The 17,923-nt window shown below is 36.2% G+C and overlaps 1 protein-coding gene across 1 annotated transcript in view; it reads right to left on the bottom strand.

Moving 5' to 3' along the window:
* The window catches only part of LOC126191434 (39S ribosomal protein L15, mitochondrial), a 50,401-nt gene that overhangs the window by 20,546 nt on the left and 11,932 nt on the right, over window positions 1–17,923 (bottom strand). The window contains exon 3 of the mRNA XM_049932310.1: window positions 8,229–8,394. Within this exon, the coding sequence (XP_049788267.1) occupies window positions 8,229–8,394 (166 nt within the window). The remainder of the gene's footprint in view (window positions 1–8,228; window positions 8,395–17,923) is intronic.

Raw genomic sequence — 17,923 nt, 5'->3', positions numbered from 1 at the left:
TGCCCTCTCAGCTAATTTCAGTCTGCTTTGGAATGTTGGATCTTTAATGCCATTGGGTGTAATTTCTTCGAAGTATTTCATCACTGTCTGAACTACAGACTCTGGTATAATGCTTAGAGCACCATTGTCCTTTATGTCCACTGCCTTGCACACATTATGCCTTTCCATTGATCAGTCTCTCAGACTCCCATAGCTTTGCTGGTGACGTGAAATAGTTCATAGATTGTCAAATTTCTTTCCTCAACTATTTTTGGTCTCTCTGATGATAAGCCAAGCTTTTGCCAGAGCAATGTGAAAGGCTGCAAGATTGTCATCAGATGAATAACACTGGAACTTTTGCAGTGTTGCTCCCCTGTTACTGATGGCTATATAGCATTACCTGCCGCACTGTGGAATAGGCCATCTGCCAAGATTAATGGAGTACTTCAGGATAGAAACATCTGCAGCCCTGTGGATGACAATAGTTGTATGTTCTATCATTTCCTGCTTATGTAGTATTTAAGTCTGAATACAGCCAAGTGCTGTAAAAGTGTCAATTTGGCTTTGTTTAACACACATTTAGATGGCGTGTTAGATGGTGTTGCTTCACCTAGCTGGTGGATCCGCAGGGGAATATGGTCACTAGGGTGCAAATCTTCTTCCATTTCCCACAGGGATTATTAGCTAGCATAGGATAGCAGATATCACTTACCACGAGGAAACTGTCCATTAATTATGCAAGAGCAAACAGTCAAATTCTTGGCCTGGAGCACAGGCAGCATTGACATCAATGAAGCTTTGTTTCACACTGGTGTGCAAAGATTAATTCAAAGAGTCAGCTTGATGTGCAGATAAGTTTTGTTTGTATGGATTTTCAGAATAGTTGTGTGTGTTTGTTTCTTTCAAATGGGTTCATTGGGATACTGCACTTTACTGTTGATAAAAATTATTCCAGAAGCCTTATAAGAAGTTTATAACTTCATTTTCAATAACTATGACATAGATAGCTCACTTCAAATGCAGTTATACTTCTCTCAAAAATGATTTATAGGAGGAAGTCCCAAAACTGTAACCATCCATGAAAACATTGAGAAAGTGCCCAATACCATATTGGACAAGGTAGAATGTAAAGGTGATTGTACTAACTGACACTGAAGGCATATCAGAAGGATGAATATGGTCACTTTGCATGACAAATCAACTTTGAGAAAGCTTTGTGCAAGCTGATTACCACCTCCCGTTGAATGCTGACAACATAGACATTTGACAAATTTCTTGGCAATTTTTTGAGAGACACAAAAAAATTATAATTTATTCTGTAGGTTGGTTTGTAACTCTGGATCAGATTTGGGTTAAACACTTCACCAAAAGCAAAACAGCAATAAAAACATTGCAGGAAACTCAATGGCCCTGTACCAGAGGAGATGAAATTGATTTCTTCTCAACAGTTATGGCCAGTATTTTGTAACTCCTGTGTATCAGAAGGGTAAAAGAATAGATCCAAAATTACAGACCAATATGCTTAACATTGGTGTTGCAGAATCCTAGAGCATATTCTGAGTTCAAATATAATAAATTTCCTAGAGGCTGAAAGGACGAATCAGCACAGCTTTAGAAAGTGTTGCTCATGTGAAACCCAGCTTGCTCTGTTCCCTCACAATATATTGCGAACTATGGACAAAGAGCAGACAGACAGATTGCAGACTTCTAGATTTCCGAAAAGCATTCAACACAGTACCCCACTGCGGACTGTTAATGAATGTACGTGAATGCGGAATAGGTTTCCAGATTTGTGACTGGCTCTAAGACTTCTTAAGAAATAGAACCCCTGAACGGCGAGTGTTTGCTCATTGGAGACAAGGGTAACATCAGGAATGCTTCAGGGAAGTATGATAGGACTGCTGCTGTTTTCTATATACATAAATGAAATAGCAGACAGAGTGGGCAGCACTCTACAGTTTTTTGCTAATGATACTGTGATGTACAGGAAGGTGTCAAAGATAAGTGACTGTAGATCGATACAAGATGACCTAGACAAAATTTCTAGTTTGTGTGATGAATGGCACTTGGCTCTTAATGCAGAAAAATTTAAGTTAATGCAGATGAGTAGGAAAAACAAACCCATAATGCTTAGGTACAGCATTAGTAGTGTCACGCTTGACGCAGTCGTGTTGTTTCAATATCTGGGCTTAATGCTATGAGGCAATATGAAATGGAACAAGCATGCAAATATTGTGGTAGGGAAGGCGAATGGCCGATTTTGGTTTATTGTGAGAGTTTAGGAAAGTGTTGTTCATCTGGTGAGGAGACTGCATATAGGACATTAGTGCAACCTATTCTTGAGCACTGCTTAGGTGTCTGGGATCCGCACCAGAAAGAATTGAAAGAAGACATCTAGATTTGTTACTGGTAAGTTCAATTAGCATGCAAACATTACAGATATGCTTTGGGAGCACAAGTGGGAATCCCTGGAAGGAAGAAGTCATTCATTTTGAAGAACATTACCGAGAATGTTTAGTGAACCGGCATATAAAGCTGACTTCAGAACTATCCTACTGCCACTGACACACATTTTGCATAGGGACCACGAAGATAAGAGAAATTAGGGCTAATACATAGGCATACAAACAGTCTTTTTTCCCTTGCTCAATCTGCGAGTGGAACAAGAAAAGAAATGACTAGTTGCAGTACAGTGTACCCTCCGCCATGCACCGTATGATGCCTTGCAGAGTATGGATGTAGATGTACATGTAGATGAATACAAAATGTAATCTTCTGACTGACTGCCCTGTAAAAATTAAAATCATGCCTGAAAAATACTGCCAAAGTCTCCTGAATCAACTTTATGGAAGAATGAATACACCTGGACTCTAAATGGAAAAAAATAGGACAACATCTGCCCATAAACATGCCTCTACAACAGGAAAAGTTAGGTATTTGCTGTATGTATTGGTGAAACATCTGTATTAGACAACAGGTATGACCATCTCTGCTATCCAAAATTCCTATTTCTACATAAATTTATGGCTGGGGAAGTTCGGCAGCACTAGATGAGTACATTGTAGACCTAGAAACAACCTTCATGGATGGAATCTAGCCACTAAACAAATTCTGGACAAAGTGCATCAATATAAAATGTAAACATGCATAATAAGAGTATTTTTGGTCTAAATCAGAGTACTTAACCATCAGCTTGAGAAAATTTCACTTTGAAGTTTTTAATAATGAGAGGAGAAGCATGTAAAGTAGTCACAGCCACTGACATAATAGCTTTAATAACAGGCAGAGAATGGGACAAAAGCAGAATAACAACTACAAATAAAATTGTAAAAGAATGGTAACTTATCTGTGAGACAGTTCAGTGTAACATTCAATTACTTTGCTGTCAACTCAGGAAAGCAGTTACAGGGTGTATACACGGACAAGAAAAAAATATTCTTTAATTTTTCCCAGATCTCCCAGTTAAAAATTCACTTTTCCCAGAGAGAAAGTACCTTTTTTTTCCATGTTAAGTGACAATATACTTACCCTCAGAGCTGTAAAACTTATCGATCTTTTGAATGCTAAAGGTTTTATACATCAGTGTAGAGCTTCCTGGCATTTTCAGAAGTGAAACCCAACAAAAAACAACATGTTTTGGAAAGATCTTTGATGCACAGCAATATGCACACTGCAGACTTTTGTATTACAGATGTATAATTACAAATTCCACCATATACAGCACAGTAGATTCTGAAATACTGCAAAATTGTGTTGTCATAGCTTATGTCACATGATCTCACCAGCCAATGACAGTGGATAATCAGAGCATAGAACATGTGATGTAGTCCGCTCATAGCAACATCACTGTTAAGTAGCATGAACACACAAAATGACAGGATATGTGATGTAGTCAGCCAATAGCAACATCGCTGTTAAGTAATATCAACAAACGATAAGGAAATGTTAATGGTTTAAATTAATATAATACAGTATAGATAAAAGAAAAGCTAAGCTTTCACATACAATATTGTTAAATTGTTAAATCTGAGCTCAAGAGGGTAATCAATAAGCCAAAAATTGATTATTTTAGGACACTCCTTAAAGACATTCATTGGACTGATGTTTACAGTGCCATTGGCATGAATGAAAAATATGACACTTTTGCTAATACAGTGCCTACCTTATTCGAACACTGTTTCCCCCCAACACTTACCAAGGTTAGTGCAAAGTCTACAAAGAAGCCATGGATTACTCAAGGAATAGGGGTATCTTGCAAAACAAAAAGAAAACTGTATCTGTCAATCCGAAACAGGTCCAATGTTGATGCTATAGCACATTACAAGAAATACTGCAAAATATTAAAGACTGTAATATGGACATCAAAGCAAATATATTACAAGGAAAAGATAGTCATATCAGATAACAAAATAAAGACAATATGAGATATAGTGAAGGAGGAGACCGGTAGAACCAGACATGAAGCAGGACAAATAGCATTAAGAGTAAATGATACATTGGTGACATAAGTGTATAGTGTTGCAGGACTTTTTAACAAACATTTTATAACTGTTACTGATAAGATGGGGTTGTCAGGCTCAGTAAATGCTGCTATGGAATACATCAGACCAGACATTTCAAGTAACTTCCATAATAAGAATTTGATCCTCACTAACCCAGCAGAAATAATGTCCATCATAAAATCTTTAAAATCAAAAACATCTAGTGGGTATGATGAAATATCAACAAAGTTAATTAAAGAATGTGATTCTGAGCTAAGTAACATATTAAGCTATCTGTGTAACCAGTCATTTATCAATGGAATATTTCCTGAATGGTTGAAATATGCTGAAGTTAAGCCACTGTTTAAAAAGGGAGATGAAGAAATAGCAGCAAATTTCCACCCAATTTCACTGTTGCCAGCATTCTCAAAAATTTTAGAAAAAGTAATGTAGAATCGGCTTTATAACCATCTTATCTCAAATAACATACTGTCAAAGTTACAGTTTGGATTTCTAAAGGGTTTTGATATTGAGAAGGCTATCTACACTTACAGTGAAAATGTGCTCAATTCATTAGACAAAAAATTGCAGGTAACTGGTATATTTTGTTATCTGTCAAAGGCATTTGACTGTGTAAATCACAATATCATTTTAAATAAAGTAGAATATTATAGTGTAACAGGAAATGCTGCAAAATGGTTCAAATCTTATATCTCTGGCAGGAATCAACGGGTGTTACTAGGAAAGAGACGTGTATAAAGCTATCTGGCATCATCCAACTAGGAACTAATCACATGTGGGGTCCCATAAGGTCCCATTTTGGGCCCCTTACTTTTTCTTGTGCATATCAATGACCTTTCATCAGTAACATTACCAGATGCCAAGTTCGTTTTGTTTGCCGATGATACAAACATTGCAATAAATAGCAAATCAAGTGTAGCCTTAGAAAGATCAGCTGATAAAATATTTGTGGACATTAATCACTGGTTCCTAGCCAATTCTTTGTCACTAAACTTTGAAAAAACACACTACATGCAGTTCAGAACTTGTAAGGGGTGTCCCACGAGTATATGCCTAACATACGATGACTAGCAGAGAGAAGAAGTGGATAGTGTTAAATTCTTGGGATTACAGCTTGATAATAAATTCAACTGGGAGGAGCACACCATAGAACTGCTGAAGCGTCTTAACAAATCTCTATTTGCAATGCGAATTATGTCGTACTTAGGGGATATAAAAATGAAAAAGCTGGCATACTATGCTTACTTTCATTCCATAATGTCATATGGGATTATTTTTGGGGTAATTCATCAAGCCAAGCTAAAGTTTTCCAGGCACAAAAACGTGCAGTAAGAGTTATACGTGGTGTGAGCTCAAGAACATCCTGCAGAAGCCTGTTTAGGGATCTAGGGATACTAACTACTGCTTCCCAGTATATTTATTCCTTAATGAAATTTGTCATTAAAAATATATCACTTTTTCAAACCAACAGCTCAATTCATGGAATCAATACTAGAAACAAGAATAATTTTCACAAGGATTTAAAGTCACTTAGTCTTGTACAAAAAAGTGTGCATTATTCAGGAACACCCATTTTCAATAACTTGCCAGCAGCCATAAAAAGCTTAACAACCTACTCCATTGATGAATTTCTCAGTAAAACCAACTGATTTGTGTGTGTGTGTGTGTGTGTGTGTAAAAAGCACAATATAACTTCTGCACAATTTCAGTGCAGTAATGTGTCCATTGTAAATAAGTATTATAGTAGTTATATTACATGTTTATTACCTTATAAATAAATAAACTTTTTTATTTTAAATTCAGTACATTAGTATTTGTAAAATGACTTTCATATAGTGTTAATTAAAAAATGACTATCATTCCACTTGGGACGTGGAATGGTACATTGGCTTATTTGTTTTAGTTTAAATATCTGTCATGTATTATTGTTTTTCTGACATGTTCTACATCCTGGAGGATCAATTGGAATGAAAGTAAATCTAATCTAATCTAATTGGTCTTTTTTAGCATATGCTATTCTTTAAGATCAAACACAAATGTGCCAGAAAGTTTTAAATACTGGTATGAATTGCTGGTCTTCTGAGCCTGAAATTTTTCTAAGTGGCTAGCCCTCAAAGTGTGTAGTTTTGAATGAGAGTAAAACGCTCCACAATTTAAGAAATTCATCACTGACTGTCATATGTAATACAATTCATCTTGCATAAAAGGAGATTTACTTCAAAGGTAATACTTCTCAAACCACCATTCGTAATATTTTTCCCACGACCTGTTAGAAATGTAAACAGTTGTAACATCATGCTCATCGAAAGCAGTTTGTTGCTACAGCGTATTGTATAGTCTTCTTCCTAAAGCCTTTGATAAATTTTGTTGATGGCAGACACTTGTGTATATACTGTGTCCTCTTGTTGTAAATGTTGCATCTTCTTTGGTTTTATTCTCTTGTTTATGTTTTACTGCTGCTGTAGCAGGCTTACGTAGAATTTCTTGTTAGAGTATCAGTACTTACCACTCAAAATTGTAAAACTTTATCTGAAAACTAAAACAATGAAAAATTCCAAGAATTCTAAGAAATAATTCTGGGTTTTCCACACATGAAAAAATTCCTGCACTTTTCTCAGATGTCCTAGGAACACTATCCTTAGTTATCAACATATGATATGATTTGACCATCACAGGAATCTACTAGGCATGAAGCTGAAGTAGTTCTGCCATTCTCAATTGTGAACCAGTTGATCCAGATAGTTATGGAAGACCTAACATTAACATTGAATCAAAAGCAACAGAGCCATTTTGTATTTGTCACATGCACAAAATTTTGTGACAGTGACACATTATTTAGGCAAGATAAAATATACGTATCACATGTGAGTCTAATATTATATTTGTAATCAACCCAGTTTTCAAGTATGTCGTGCTTTCACACTGTAGGTCATATTCCATTCTGGCTGTGTCAGTCAATTCACATGCTGAAGAAAGCCAGAAGTAAACTACTTTCTATTCCAGTTTCCAGCTGGATCACACTTTCAACTTATTTAAGGTTAACCAAACAAACAGTTTCATTTCAATACACTCAAAACATCTGATTATTCTCTGGTAGTCCCTATAACTTCAAACACACTTTTTTCATAGTCACTTTGATTTAACTGAACTTCTGTTTGTTTGCAATGCTAAAAGCTTTTTTTGAACTTTAGATGCATCGATTTTCCCATAGCAGCTTCCTCTTTCAGTAAACTATAATGCATCTTTACCATGATTTGCTATCCTGGCTGATAAATACTCATCAATTAAGTGTGGGATGATAGGATTTTGGTGTTGAAATGGAATGTTATGTATTAATTACACACAATATCTGTGACTGACTTTTGATCAGATTCACTTGCATACAAGATGTCAGGATTAATTTTCACCTACACATTTAAAATTATCTTGCATGAAACTTTATCACTGTTCCCAGCAGTAAATGCATGATCTGTCTGTAGTAAGTAAACTGAAAATGTTCTCTTGTGGTCAGATAAATCTGTGTACAGTATTCTCAAAATATGTTTTAAAGTGGCCCACTATTGAAATAGTTAACACACACATCTGGCTACAGTTTTAATTCTGTCTATGATAATATTATGTAGATTATTTAAGAAATTGGAAATTTAATAAATAATTGGTTAAGTATGTTGGAAACTTTTTTTTCCAAGTGCTCTACACAAACAGTGTTAGCTGAAAGAAAGAGTTTTCATACTTAGCTCCTCTCACCTCATCTGTTAACTGAAAGCCATAGTGATGCTGATCTGGGACAATAGAAAACAGCCCAGTATTGCAAATAGCAGTCAGATCAATTGGTTGAGAGCTATCAAGACGATCAGTGTCTAACAGTTTCTGAAGCTGCAGCAAAGATAATGGTGGATACTGTCTTCTTAAACTGCAACAATCATCATACACTAACAATGTGAAATTCCATCTTATGTGTGCATAATAGAAAAATATACACAGTTTTAAATTAATCAGTGCACAATAATATCTGAGAAAATAAAAATGCAATGCTTGCTCCTGTTATCCCACATATCATGTTTGCCTTACTGACAGTTCTGCTTGCTGTACATTGTAAAATTAATGCAAACTATGAAATGGGAATAGTTGCAAAAACCTTTGTCATTTTATGTATGATGATTGAATATTATTATGCAACACATCACTGTACTGTAATTTCTTAACTACATACTAATTACAATCACACAGATCATAGTGATATGAAAATTCTCTATTACATCCTGTATCTTCACTATCTTCTGATATTGGTAAAACTTTTACCTTGGTGGCTCCAATTAGTTTTTAATATGTGGGGCAAACAAATGAAAATGAATCAGATGGAAAACATTAAGTAAACAGTTAATTATTTTACAAGTAATCGTCGTAACTGTTAATATATTTATACCACTGTGAACAAGACAGTCAATGTCCTCTTGGCAAAATGTTTGCCATTGTACCCAGGTGTGCACATCTTCATCCAAAGTAAATCAATGGTCACAAATGTCTTTCTTCAAGGTTCTGAAAATATGGAAATCACATATGGAGAGATTGAGAATGTGTGGAGGATGTCTAGGGGCTTCCCAGTCAAACAACTGCAGCATACTCTGAACATCCTTGACAACATGTGGGCACACCTGGGTACAATCGTGGACTGATGTCGCATTACAACGCATTAAAATAAACTGAAAGATTGTCACATACCTAAAGTCACAAAGACTCCTTAGTGTTCTAAGTTTACCAAGTACTAAACCTAATTGCAGTCATCATGTAAAATAATGGAAAACTGTCAAGTTATATAGTGGAAAGCTTGAGACTTTGTACGTCAAAAGGGACTTTTAATTATGTGTACTGAATTCAGTATCATTATTTACACTTGCCACGTGTGAAATGAAAATTATGATAAAAGGATGAAAGAGACCCATCTTGCTCAGGTTGAAAGCACCTGTTCATGTTTTTACAGTATTTCCAATTTAAAATTTGGGTCTTTTTAAAGTTCTGCCTTAAGAAAAACACAAATTAGTTCTTGTTATTTACCCAGACATATTTCGATGACGAAGTATCATCTTGTGTGGATCAAATTAATTTTTGTAAAATATAATACTACATTCAAAAAAGGTATTTCAATAATACTAAAATTTCTTCATGACTACTTTGCTGATAATACTGGAATGTCTTCTTGGTCTTTATTTCCCTAATGGCGATGTTATGAGTAGTCTATTGAAACAGTTCAGTAGCCACAGTCAATCTGTTACTTCTGTATCTTGCTAAGTTTCTTTCTTCTCTTACTTTTTCTCACTGTCTCCATGAAATACCAGTGATGTAAGGCTCCTGCTGTTCAGTACCCTTGAAACATGACACAGCTTCTCCCCTGTGGACTTCAATTCATTGCATCAAAGATGCCAAAAGAGAATTTTCTTGTTCCAGTGAAGTGACACACTCAGACAAGTTGAACTCTCTTATTTCCTAAAATGTAGAACTAACTTCTCTTAATGAATCAACTATCCCATGTGTTACATTCCGGCAAGATGTCGTCATACATCTGTCTCACAAAAGACTCAGAACAATAGTACAATAAAATCTGATCATCAATCCTGCAATGATTTCATTGGTGTTATGGAGGTCACATGTGCTTCATGCCCTTCCCTTGTCACCCCATGGAGAAAAAACTCCACTCAGCAGGTAGAAGCACCAGTCCATGGGCTGCATCACCAATGGCACAGGATTGGTACAATTCCAATCTGTACAAACCACCAAAAAAATTCCTGAAAGTAGGGCACTTCCTACTTACTAACTTCCTTAACCCAAGAACATCTTTCATCGGCCAATGGATATCAAGGATGTGGAAAATCTCACTCTTTGAAAGACATGTTATACCTCAATGTGCTCTCAAAATGAGAAAGAAGGGCATAAAGAAACCAATCTGTAAAAATGCATTTTCGTTAGCAACACACTTTTCAGATAAAGAATCCAAACAAAACACTTGTAGTTATTAGGCCTAAAATTAATAAACATCCCTGAACTCAGTATTATATTTTCCTAAATAAATTTGAGCCTCAGAAGATGACACACAGGCATTGAAATGTATCAGCGTAAATAAAATGAATTATATTGCGTTTTGCATAGGCAGAGTTCAAGAAAACCTAAGTTAAAAATTGCAAATATGAAAGAAACCTCAGCAGGAGCTTCCAACGTAAGCAAGATGATTCTCTCAAAGCCATGCCAAGCATTTCCCTCAAAGTTCTACAAAAAACTCAAGGATGTAACAGTACAGTTATGCAAAACTGTTCAGTTATATAGAACACATTTTGAATTAGCTTATCTCAAAAAGACATCTGCCCGTTTTAATGACATTGCAAAAAAATAAATAAATAAATAAATTCAAGTGACGCACAGAAACACTAATGAAAAAGAAGGAAGAAGCACAAAACAAAAAACTGAATCACACCACGAAATCAAACGCAACAATGAATAAAGAAGACAGAATGGTTGCCCAACAGAAGTACCATGGCAGACATGTCAATTTAACTGACACAGAATTAACAAAGCAAGAAAGACAATTACTCAAAAAGGAGCTCGAACATAACAAACACATCACACAAGAAATAGAAAACCTGGCCACAGAAACAAAACACAATAAAACAAGAAGAAAAGTAGGAAAAATCAGAATTCAGTGTAATTTGACAAGGGAGCTGGAGCAGAAGAGACGGGAATAAAACCCACATTAACACAAAAACAGAACAAACATAACCAGAAAACTAAACAAAAAACTACAAAACATTAAGCAGTCATCACCAAGGCAGGTAAAGGGAATACACGAGTCCTTGTGACAGAGAGGCAGAATTAATCAACCAAACAAAAGAATTCATAGAAGAGAACATCATTAAATTAATCAGTGGTCCCACCACATGGTACCAAATAAACATACAAAAACTTCTAAAAACTCTCAAAGTTTACACTACAAAAGCTCAAGCAAAATATAAAACGCAAAAGAATCCTAAATAGTTTGCCAAAATTACATAAAGACAACAGTCCAATTACACCACTAATTAACTCAAAAAACTGCACCATCTTACCACTTTGCTAGACACATATACAGGGCTATTACAAATGATTGAAGCGATTTCATAAATTCACTGTAGCTCCATTCATTGACATATGGTCACGACACACTACAGATACGTAGAAAAACTCCTAAGGTTTCTGCCGCCAGAGCGCTCGAGAGCGCAGTGAGACAAAATGGCAACAGGGGCTGAGAAAGCGTATGTCGTGCTTGAAATGCACTCACATCAGTCAGTCATAACAGTGCAATGACACTTCAGGACAAAGTTCAACAAAGATCCACCAACTGCTAACTCCATTCGTCGATCGTATGCGCAGTTTAAAGCTTCTGGATGCCTCTGTAAGGGGAAATCAACGGCTCGGCCTGCAGTGAGCGAAGAAATGGTTGAACGCGTGCGGGCAAGTTTCACGCGTAGCCTGCGGAAGTCGACGAATAAAGCAAGCAGGGAGCTAAACTTACCACAGCCGACGGTTTGGAAAATCTTACGGAAAAGGCTAAAGCAGAAGCCTTACTGTTTACAATTGCTACAAGCCCTGACACCCGATGACAAAGTCAAATGCTTTGAATTTTCGGCGCGGTTGCAACAGCTCATGGAAGAGGATGCGTTCAGTGCGAAACTTGTTTTCAGTGATGAAGCAACATTTTTTCTTAATCGTGAAGTGAACAGACACAATGTGCGAATCTGGGCGGTAGATAATCCTCACGCATTCGTGCAGCAAATTCACAATTCACCAAAAGTTAACATGTTTTGTGCAATCTCACGGTTTAAAGTTTACGGCCCCTTTTTCTTCTGCGAAAAAAACGTTACAAGACACATGTATCTAAACATGCTGGAAAATTGGCTCATGCCACAACTGGAGACCGACAGCACCGACTTCATCTTTCAACAGGATGGTGCTCCACCGCACTTCCATCATGATGTTCGGCATTTTTTAAACAGGAGATTGCAAAACCGATGGATCGGTCGTGGTGGAGATCATGATCAGCAATTCATGTCATGGCCTCCGCGCTCTCCCGACTTAACCCCATGCGATTTCTTTCTGTGGGGTTATGTGAAAGATTCAGTGTTTAAACCTCCTCTACCAAGAAGCGTGCCAGGACTGCGAGCTCACATGAACGATGCTTTTGAACTCATTGATGGGGACATGCTGCGCCGAGTGTGGGAGGAACTTGATCATCGGCTTGATGTCTGCCGAATCACTAAAGGGGCACATATCGAACATTTGTGAATGCCTAAAAAAACTTTTTGAGTTTTTGTATGTGTGTCCAAAGCATTGTGAAAATATCTCAAATAATAAAGTTATTGTAGAGCTGTTAAATCGCTTCAATCATTTTTAATAACCCTGTATATAGTACTACAGAAATTATAAACTTTCACAAACAGGAACCTACAAAACACCAGTGAATTGATAGAAAAGATAAAAGAAATAAATATACCATCAAGAGGAAACCTCGAAGCTTAACATTACATCCACGCACACAACAAATGTGCCAGTAGGAGAAACAATAGGCATTATTAAAGAACGACTGCTGAAATAAGGCAATACAACACATGCAGACATTGGTGAAACTGAAGCCAGCCATTCCAGAGATTATAACGGAACAGAACTGTTTCACTTTCTATCTACAAAAATAAATTTGTCCATCAATTGTCTACTTGCAAACATATTTCTCAGCCACATTGAAAATATAAGATAATATACACGTACTGTTATGTGGATGACATCATTTAATTGACAGATGAAACAGACATCTCAATGAAACAATTACAAGTGACAAACACAGTTCATCCTAAAATAAATCTCGTCACTGAGACAGAAGCAGGCACGAAAATTAAGTTCTTAGACATTACTATACACAGAATCAACAACAAACATGCTTTTGGAATATTCATGAGACCTACAGTGACAAGTACAACCATTCACAATTATTCCTATCACCCCCAAGCACACAAATTTCCAAGTTTCAGGTGCATGCTACACAGGCTCAACAGAACTCCACTGGACAAACTCAGCTACACACATGACCTACATAATACACGAGACAGGAGTGGGAATGGGTTCAATACACAAATAATAAACAAACTGAACAACAAAATAAAAAAGCAAATTAAAAATAAACAAACTGAACAAATTACCAGCCACAACAAAGAGCAAGGGACACAAATGCTTGACAAACTCAGGGAATCAGGAACACCTTACAAAGAACACAGAATTCCACATACATATAAGCAACAAACATGCCCACAGGGTGGAGAACATTCTAAAGAAACAATAACTACAAATATCATTACACACGAACAACACAGTACAGAAAAATCTAAACATTAAGAACACCTCCACAAACAAATTCTCCAAAACTGGAATATTATCAGTTAAGCTGTAGTTCACGCCACTCTGTCTACATAGGCCACACATGCAGAAATTTTAAAACTAGATATTCTGAACACATCAGTGCCATAAAAGGTGACAATACAACTAATGTTACTTATCATTTCATACAAGAAAACAACCACCAAACAATATTGAAACTGGTAAGTTCCTCAGAGAAAGCAACGGTCTCTATAAAAACACACCGTATAAGAGAACTATCACAGACAAAAAACAATGAAACACAGAAGGAAAGTCTTAAATGTCCACGAAACATCCAAAATTAGTGTCAGACTAAAGGTAAGCAAAATGATTAACAAGTGAGAACCACAAATACAATAGCTTCTTTCAATAACTTTGGAGAAATAAATATCTGTGCAGGTCACATTTCGTGAAAGATGTGTGTAGAAAAAAGGCGAGACTGAAGTTATATGAAAAAATGGCGACAAATGAGTGTACACAATAGCAATACAATCTTCACCAGAGACACACAACAGGACAGAAAATTTAAGTATGCTAACATATAATTGGTTGGTGCACAAGTTCGTAGCAATTTTCCATATCTTTAATAAACACGACTTCAGTCATCTGTAATATATTCTCCTTCACTATTTACAACAGTGTGCCCAAGTCGGGGTAACTTTTTGCTTCTGTGACTGTAGAAATCCCGTGGTTTTCAGGTAAAGAACTTGTCGAGTCATGTTCGGAGCGCATTTTCGTCCGTAACAGAAGTGTCTCAAAGGTTGTTTGACAGAGAGAGGATAAGGTGAAAATCTGAGGGTACAACATCACGTGGGGAAAAAAAAAAAAAAAAAAAATATTGGGTGTGGAATGACTTCCCACCAAACTCCTGTATAGTGTGTGTCAGTCTAGCAGAATCCTGGTGGGCATTATTGTGGAGTAGCATCACTTCACACAGTCTTCCTGGTGGTTGTTCTCGGACTGTGTGTGTGCAAGACATCTCAGTTGACAATAAATGTCAGCAGTGATGGTTACACTTTGGGGAAGCAATTCATAATATACTACACCATCGCTGTTCCATCAGATGCATAACATTATCTTTTATGGATGCACACAGGCCTTTGTACAAGGAGTTGCTGCAATGTTTGGGCTCAAACATTCTTTTCTTTACTTTATGTTAGATAATGACACCATTTCTCATCACCAATAACAATAGAGGACAGAAATGTTTCGTGTTGTTCACAAGCCAATTTATGACGAGCAAGCAGGGATGCACATATGGCCACTGCCAATTTTTGTGATTTTGGCTTAGAGCATACGGTACCCATACATCCAATTTTTGAAGCTTTCTCCCTTGCATGCAAATGTCACAATTGTGGAATTATCATGGTTTATCACATTTACCTGTTCTCGAGTACACTGATTACTGTGGATTAATGTGTTTAAACTATCTTCACCAAACCCTGTAGGTCTTCCTGAACATGGAGAGCACTAATATCAAAACGATCATCTGTGAAATTAGAAAACCATTTTCTCACCATGCTCTGTCCAATGACATTATCTTCATACATGGTGCAAATGTTTATGGCTGTCTCCGCTGTTGTCACACATCTACTGATCTCAAACAGAAAAAAGTCACAGGAATGCTACAATTCCTCCACTTGGCAATCCATTTTCTAGCATCCATAGCTCCACTCACTATCTCCAAATGACAAAATTACAATACGTAAACTCAAATAGGAACAGTGAACTACAAATGAAAAATGACAAACGATAAATAAACCCACATCAACTGCACTACCAACATCTAAAACAAAAAAGTTACGAACTTGTGCACCATCTTAATATAAAGCTACCCAGGAAAAGTATTTAAAAAATAAACAATATTTCTTTGTGACTGCTCTGCAGATGACAAAGTCAAAATGACATAAAAAGACATGAAAAAGCCTTTTCAGTTGAGCAACATACATAAAATTATCATGTTATAGTTTTTAGGCCTGAAGTTGATAAATGAGCATGAACTTTGCATTATATTTTACAGAAAGAAATTTTATCCAGAACCATTGACATGTAGGTGTCAAAATATGTCTGGGTAGATAAAAAGAACAAAAATGCTATTTGTGTAAGGCCGAGTTTAATAATAAAAAAACCAACTGTACAAAAATGGCATGCACAAACAATTTTGAACAAGAAATATCTTCAGAAACTATTTTTTTGCAGTTTTGTGTAATACAAGGAACTCCATGTTCTTATTTATTTGTATTGTGTGGGGGCTTAATGGTCACACCTAAGCAAAATTGTGAACTTTTTTGATACAGCAGACAATGATTACCATAGTGTGTAACACTACAATCAATATTGTAAATAACTTGTACTGATTAATTCTGCATAATGTCAAGTATTGCTTTATTATGAAATTCCTTTGATCTATGTAAAGAAGTGGAAAGGTAGTGTGACATGTTTACTCTTTGCAAGTTAAGTTCTTTGTATTATTTGGAGGGAAGTGGTATTTAATTATGTATATTTGTGCTGACTTCTTAATATGTTTAAATAATGAGATTTTTTAAAATATGTTTGCTGGCAACTATGTAACAACTGGTTCATACATAGGGACTTTGTAATGTATAAAGAGAAACCCAAAGTAGTTCCCCTCTGCAATGGAAGTGAGAAGGCGTGCTAGGAAAAGGTGGATATGGCACTCAGTCTGGGCAGCAAGTGAGAAAGCACAGTAGTCAGTCGGCAACCAGTACCCAATGAGTGAACAGTGCAGGTGCCAAGTAAGGCTTACAGTACTGCAACTGAGATGGAAAGGCCTCGGATTTAATACACGGCTGTAAAATGGTGCTCTCGATTTGGGGAAAGCTCTAAAAATGATATTAACAAATGCCAAGAAGAAGTAAATAGAGCTAATTATTGCCAATGGGAAGACCACCTAGCCGCCACATGCTCGCCACCACGATTGCGCAACCACTTCATCACACATATGAAAGGTCAGAACTGCATTACTGTATGAACCAGTAATATTGTGTTTGGTTCTGAGAAAATATAATCCTAATATTCAAAATGTGTTTGAACAATGTGTCCATCTTGTGCACTTATTCAAGTAGGATCCTCTCCTTTAAGTGATGAAATCAGAGTGTCCTTTGCATAAAAAGCATTAACAGTTTTACAGTGCATTTTATTGATGTGTGGCAAAGTTATGGCTGTACTCTTTAATGTGCAGAGTAAAATTTACTTTTTTTTCAGACATTTAAAAGAGACTATTTATGTTTGAGTATTTCGAAAATTATCTAGAAAATGAACTTTAATATTAGTTTAGGAAAGAGTATTACTTGGAAAACAAAAGTGTTCTAATGTTTGTTGCTTTAAAGTTGTTTTCAAAACTACTTGCTTCACAAGAGGTATCATAACACTTTGTCTTGAGGTTGTTTGAAGTAAAATTTTACTGGAGACTATCTCTTATTTGTAGAAGTTATTTTCAGGGAAAGAGTGTTAAATTACTACAAACTTAATGATCCCAGATGAAAGAGTAAACCAATGCTACCTTAATGCTTCATAATTCTGGAAGTGTGTATAGTTTTGTTGCTACAATGAAAGGGATAGTTTGTGGGACCATATTTCTTTTCCATCGTAACAAACAGGATAAATCAGATTAGTAGGTTTCTAGCTAATGATTCTTGAAGTGATTAATGAGAAGTAAAGGTAGAAAGTGTGTATATTGTGTCTCCTTATTGCTTTTGTGTAGTAAATGTGTGTATTAATTGTACTCTATTATTATCATGTGCTATCTGGTCTTGTGTGGGTTGTGAAGAGCAAGTTTAGGCTATATTAGTTAAAGGCAAAAGTAATGGTTAAAGTAAACAAGAAAAAGGGCTCATTTGCAAATCTTGTTAATGCTTAACTGCTAAAGTGACAACTGGTGCTAACCACTGCGTAATTTGTCCATTTGGATGTGTTCACTGCAATTCACAGAAAAGAATTTAATGAAAGTTCGTTTTGAATTAGTAACATTAGGTTCTTTATAAGTACTG

The sequence above is a fragment of the Schistocerca cancellata genome, chromosome 6 (genome assembly GCF_023864275.1).
Source record: "Schistocerca cancellata isolate TAMUIC-IGC-003103 chromosome 6, iqSchCanc2.1, whole genome shotgun sequence".
NCBI classification, from domain to species: Eukaryota; Metazoa; Arthropoda; class Insecta; order Orthoptera; family Acrididae; genus Schistocerca; species Schistocerca cancellata.
This window is presented reverse-complemented; position numbering and strand designations above follow the sequence as displayed.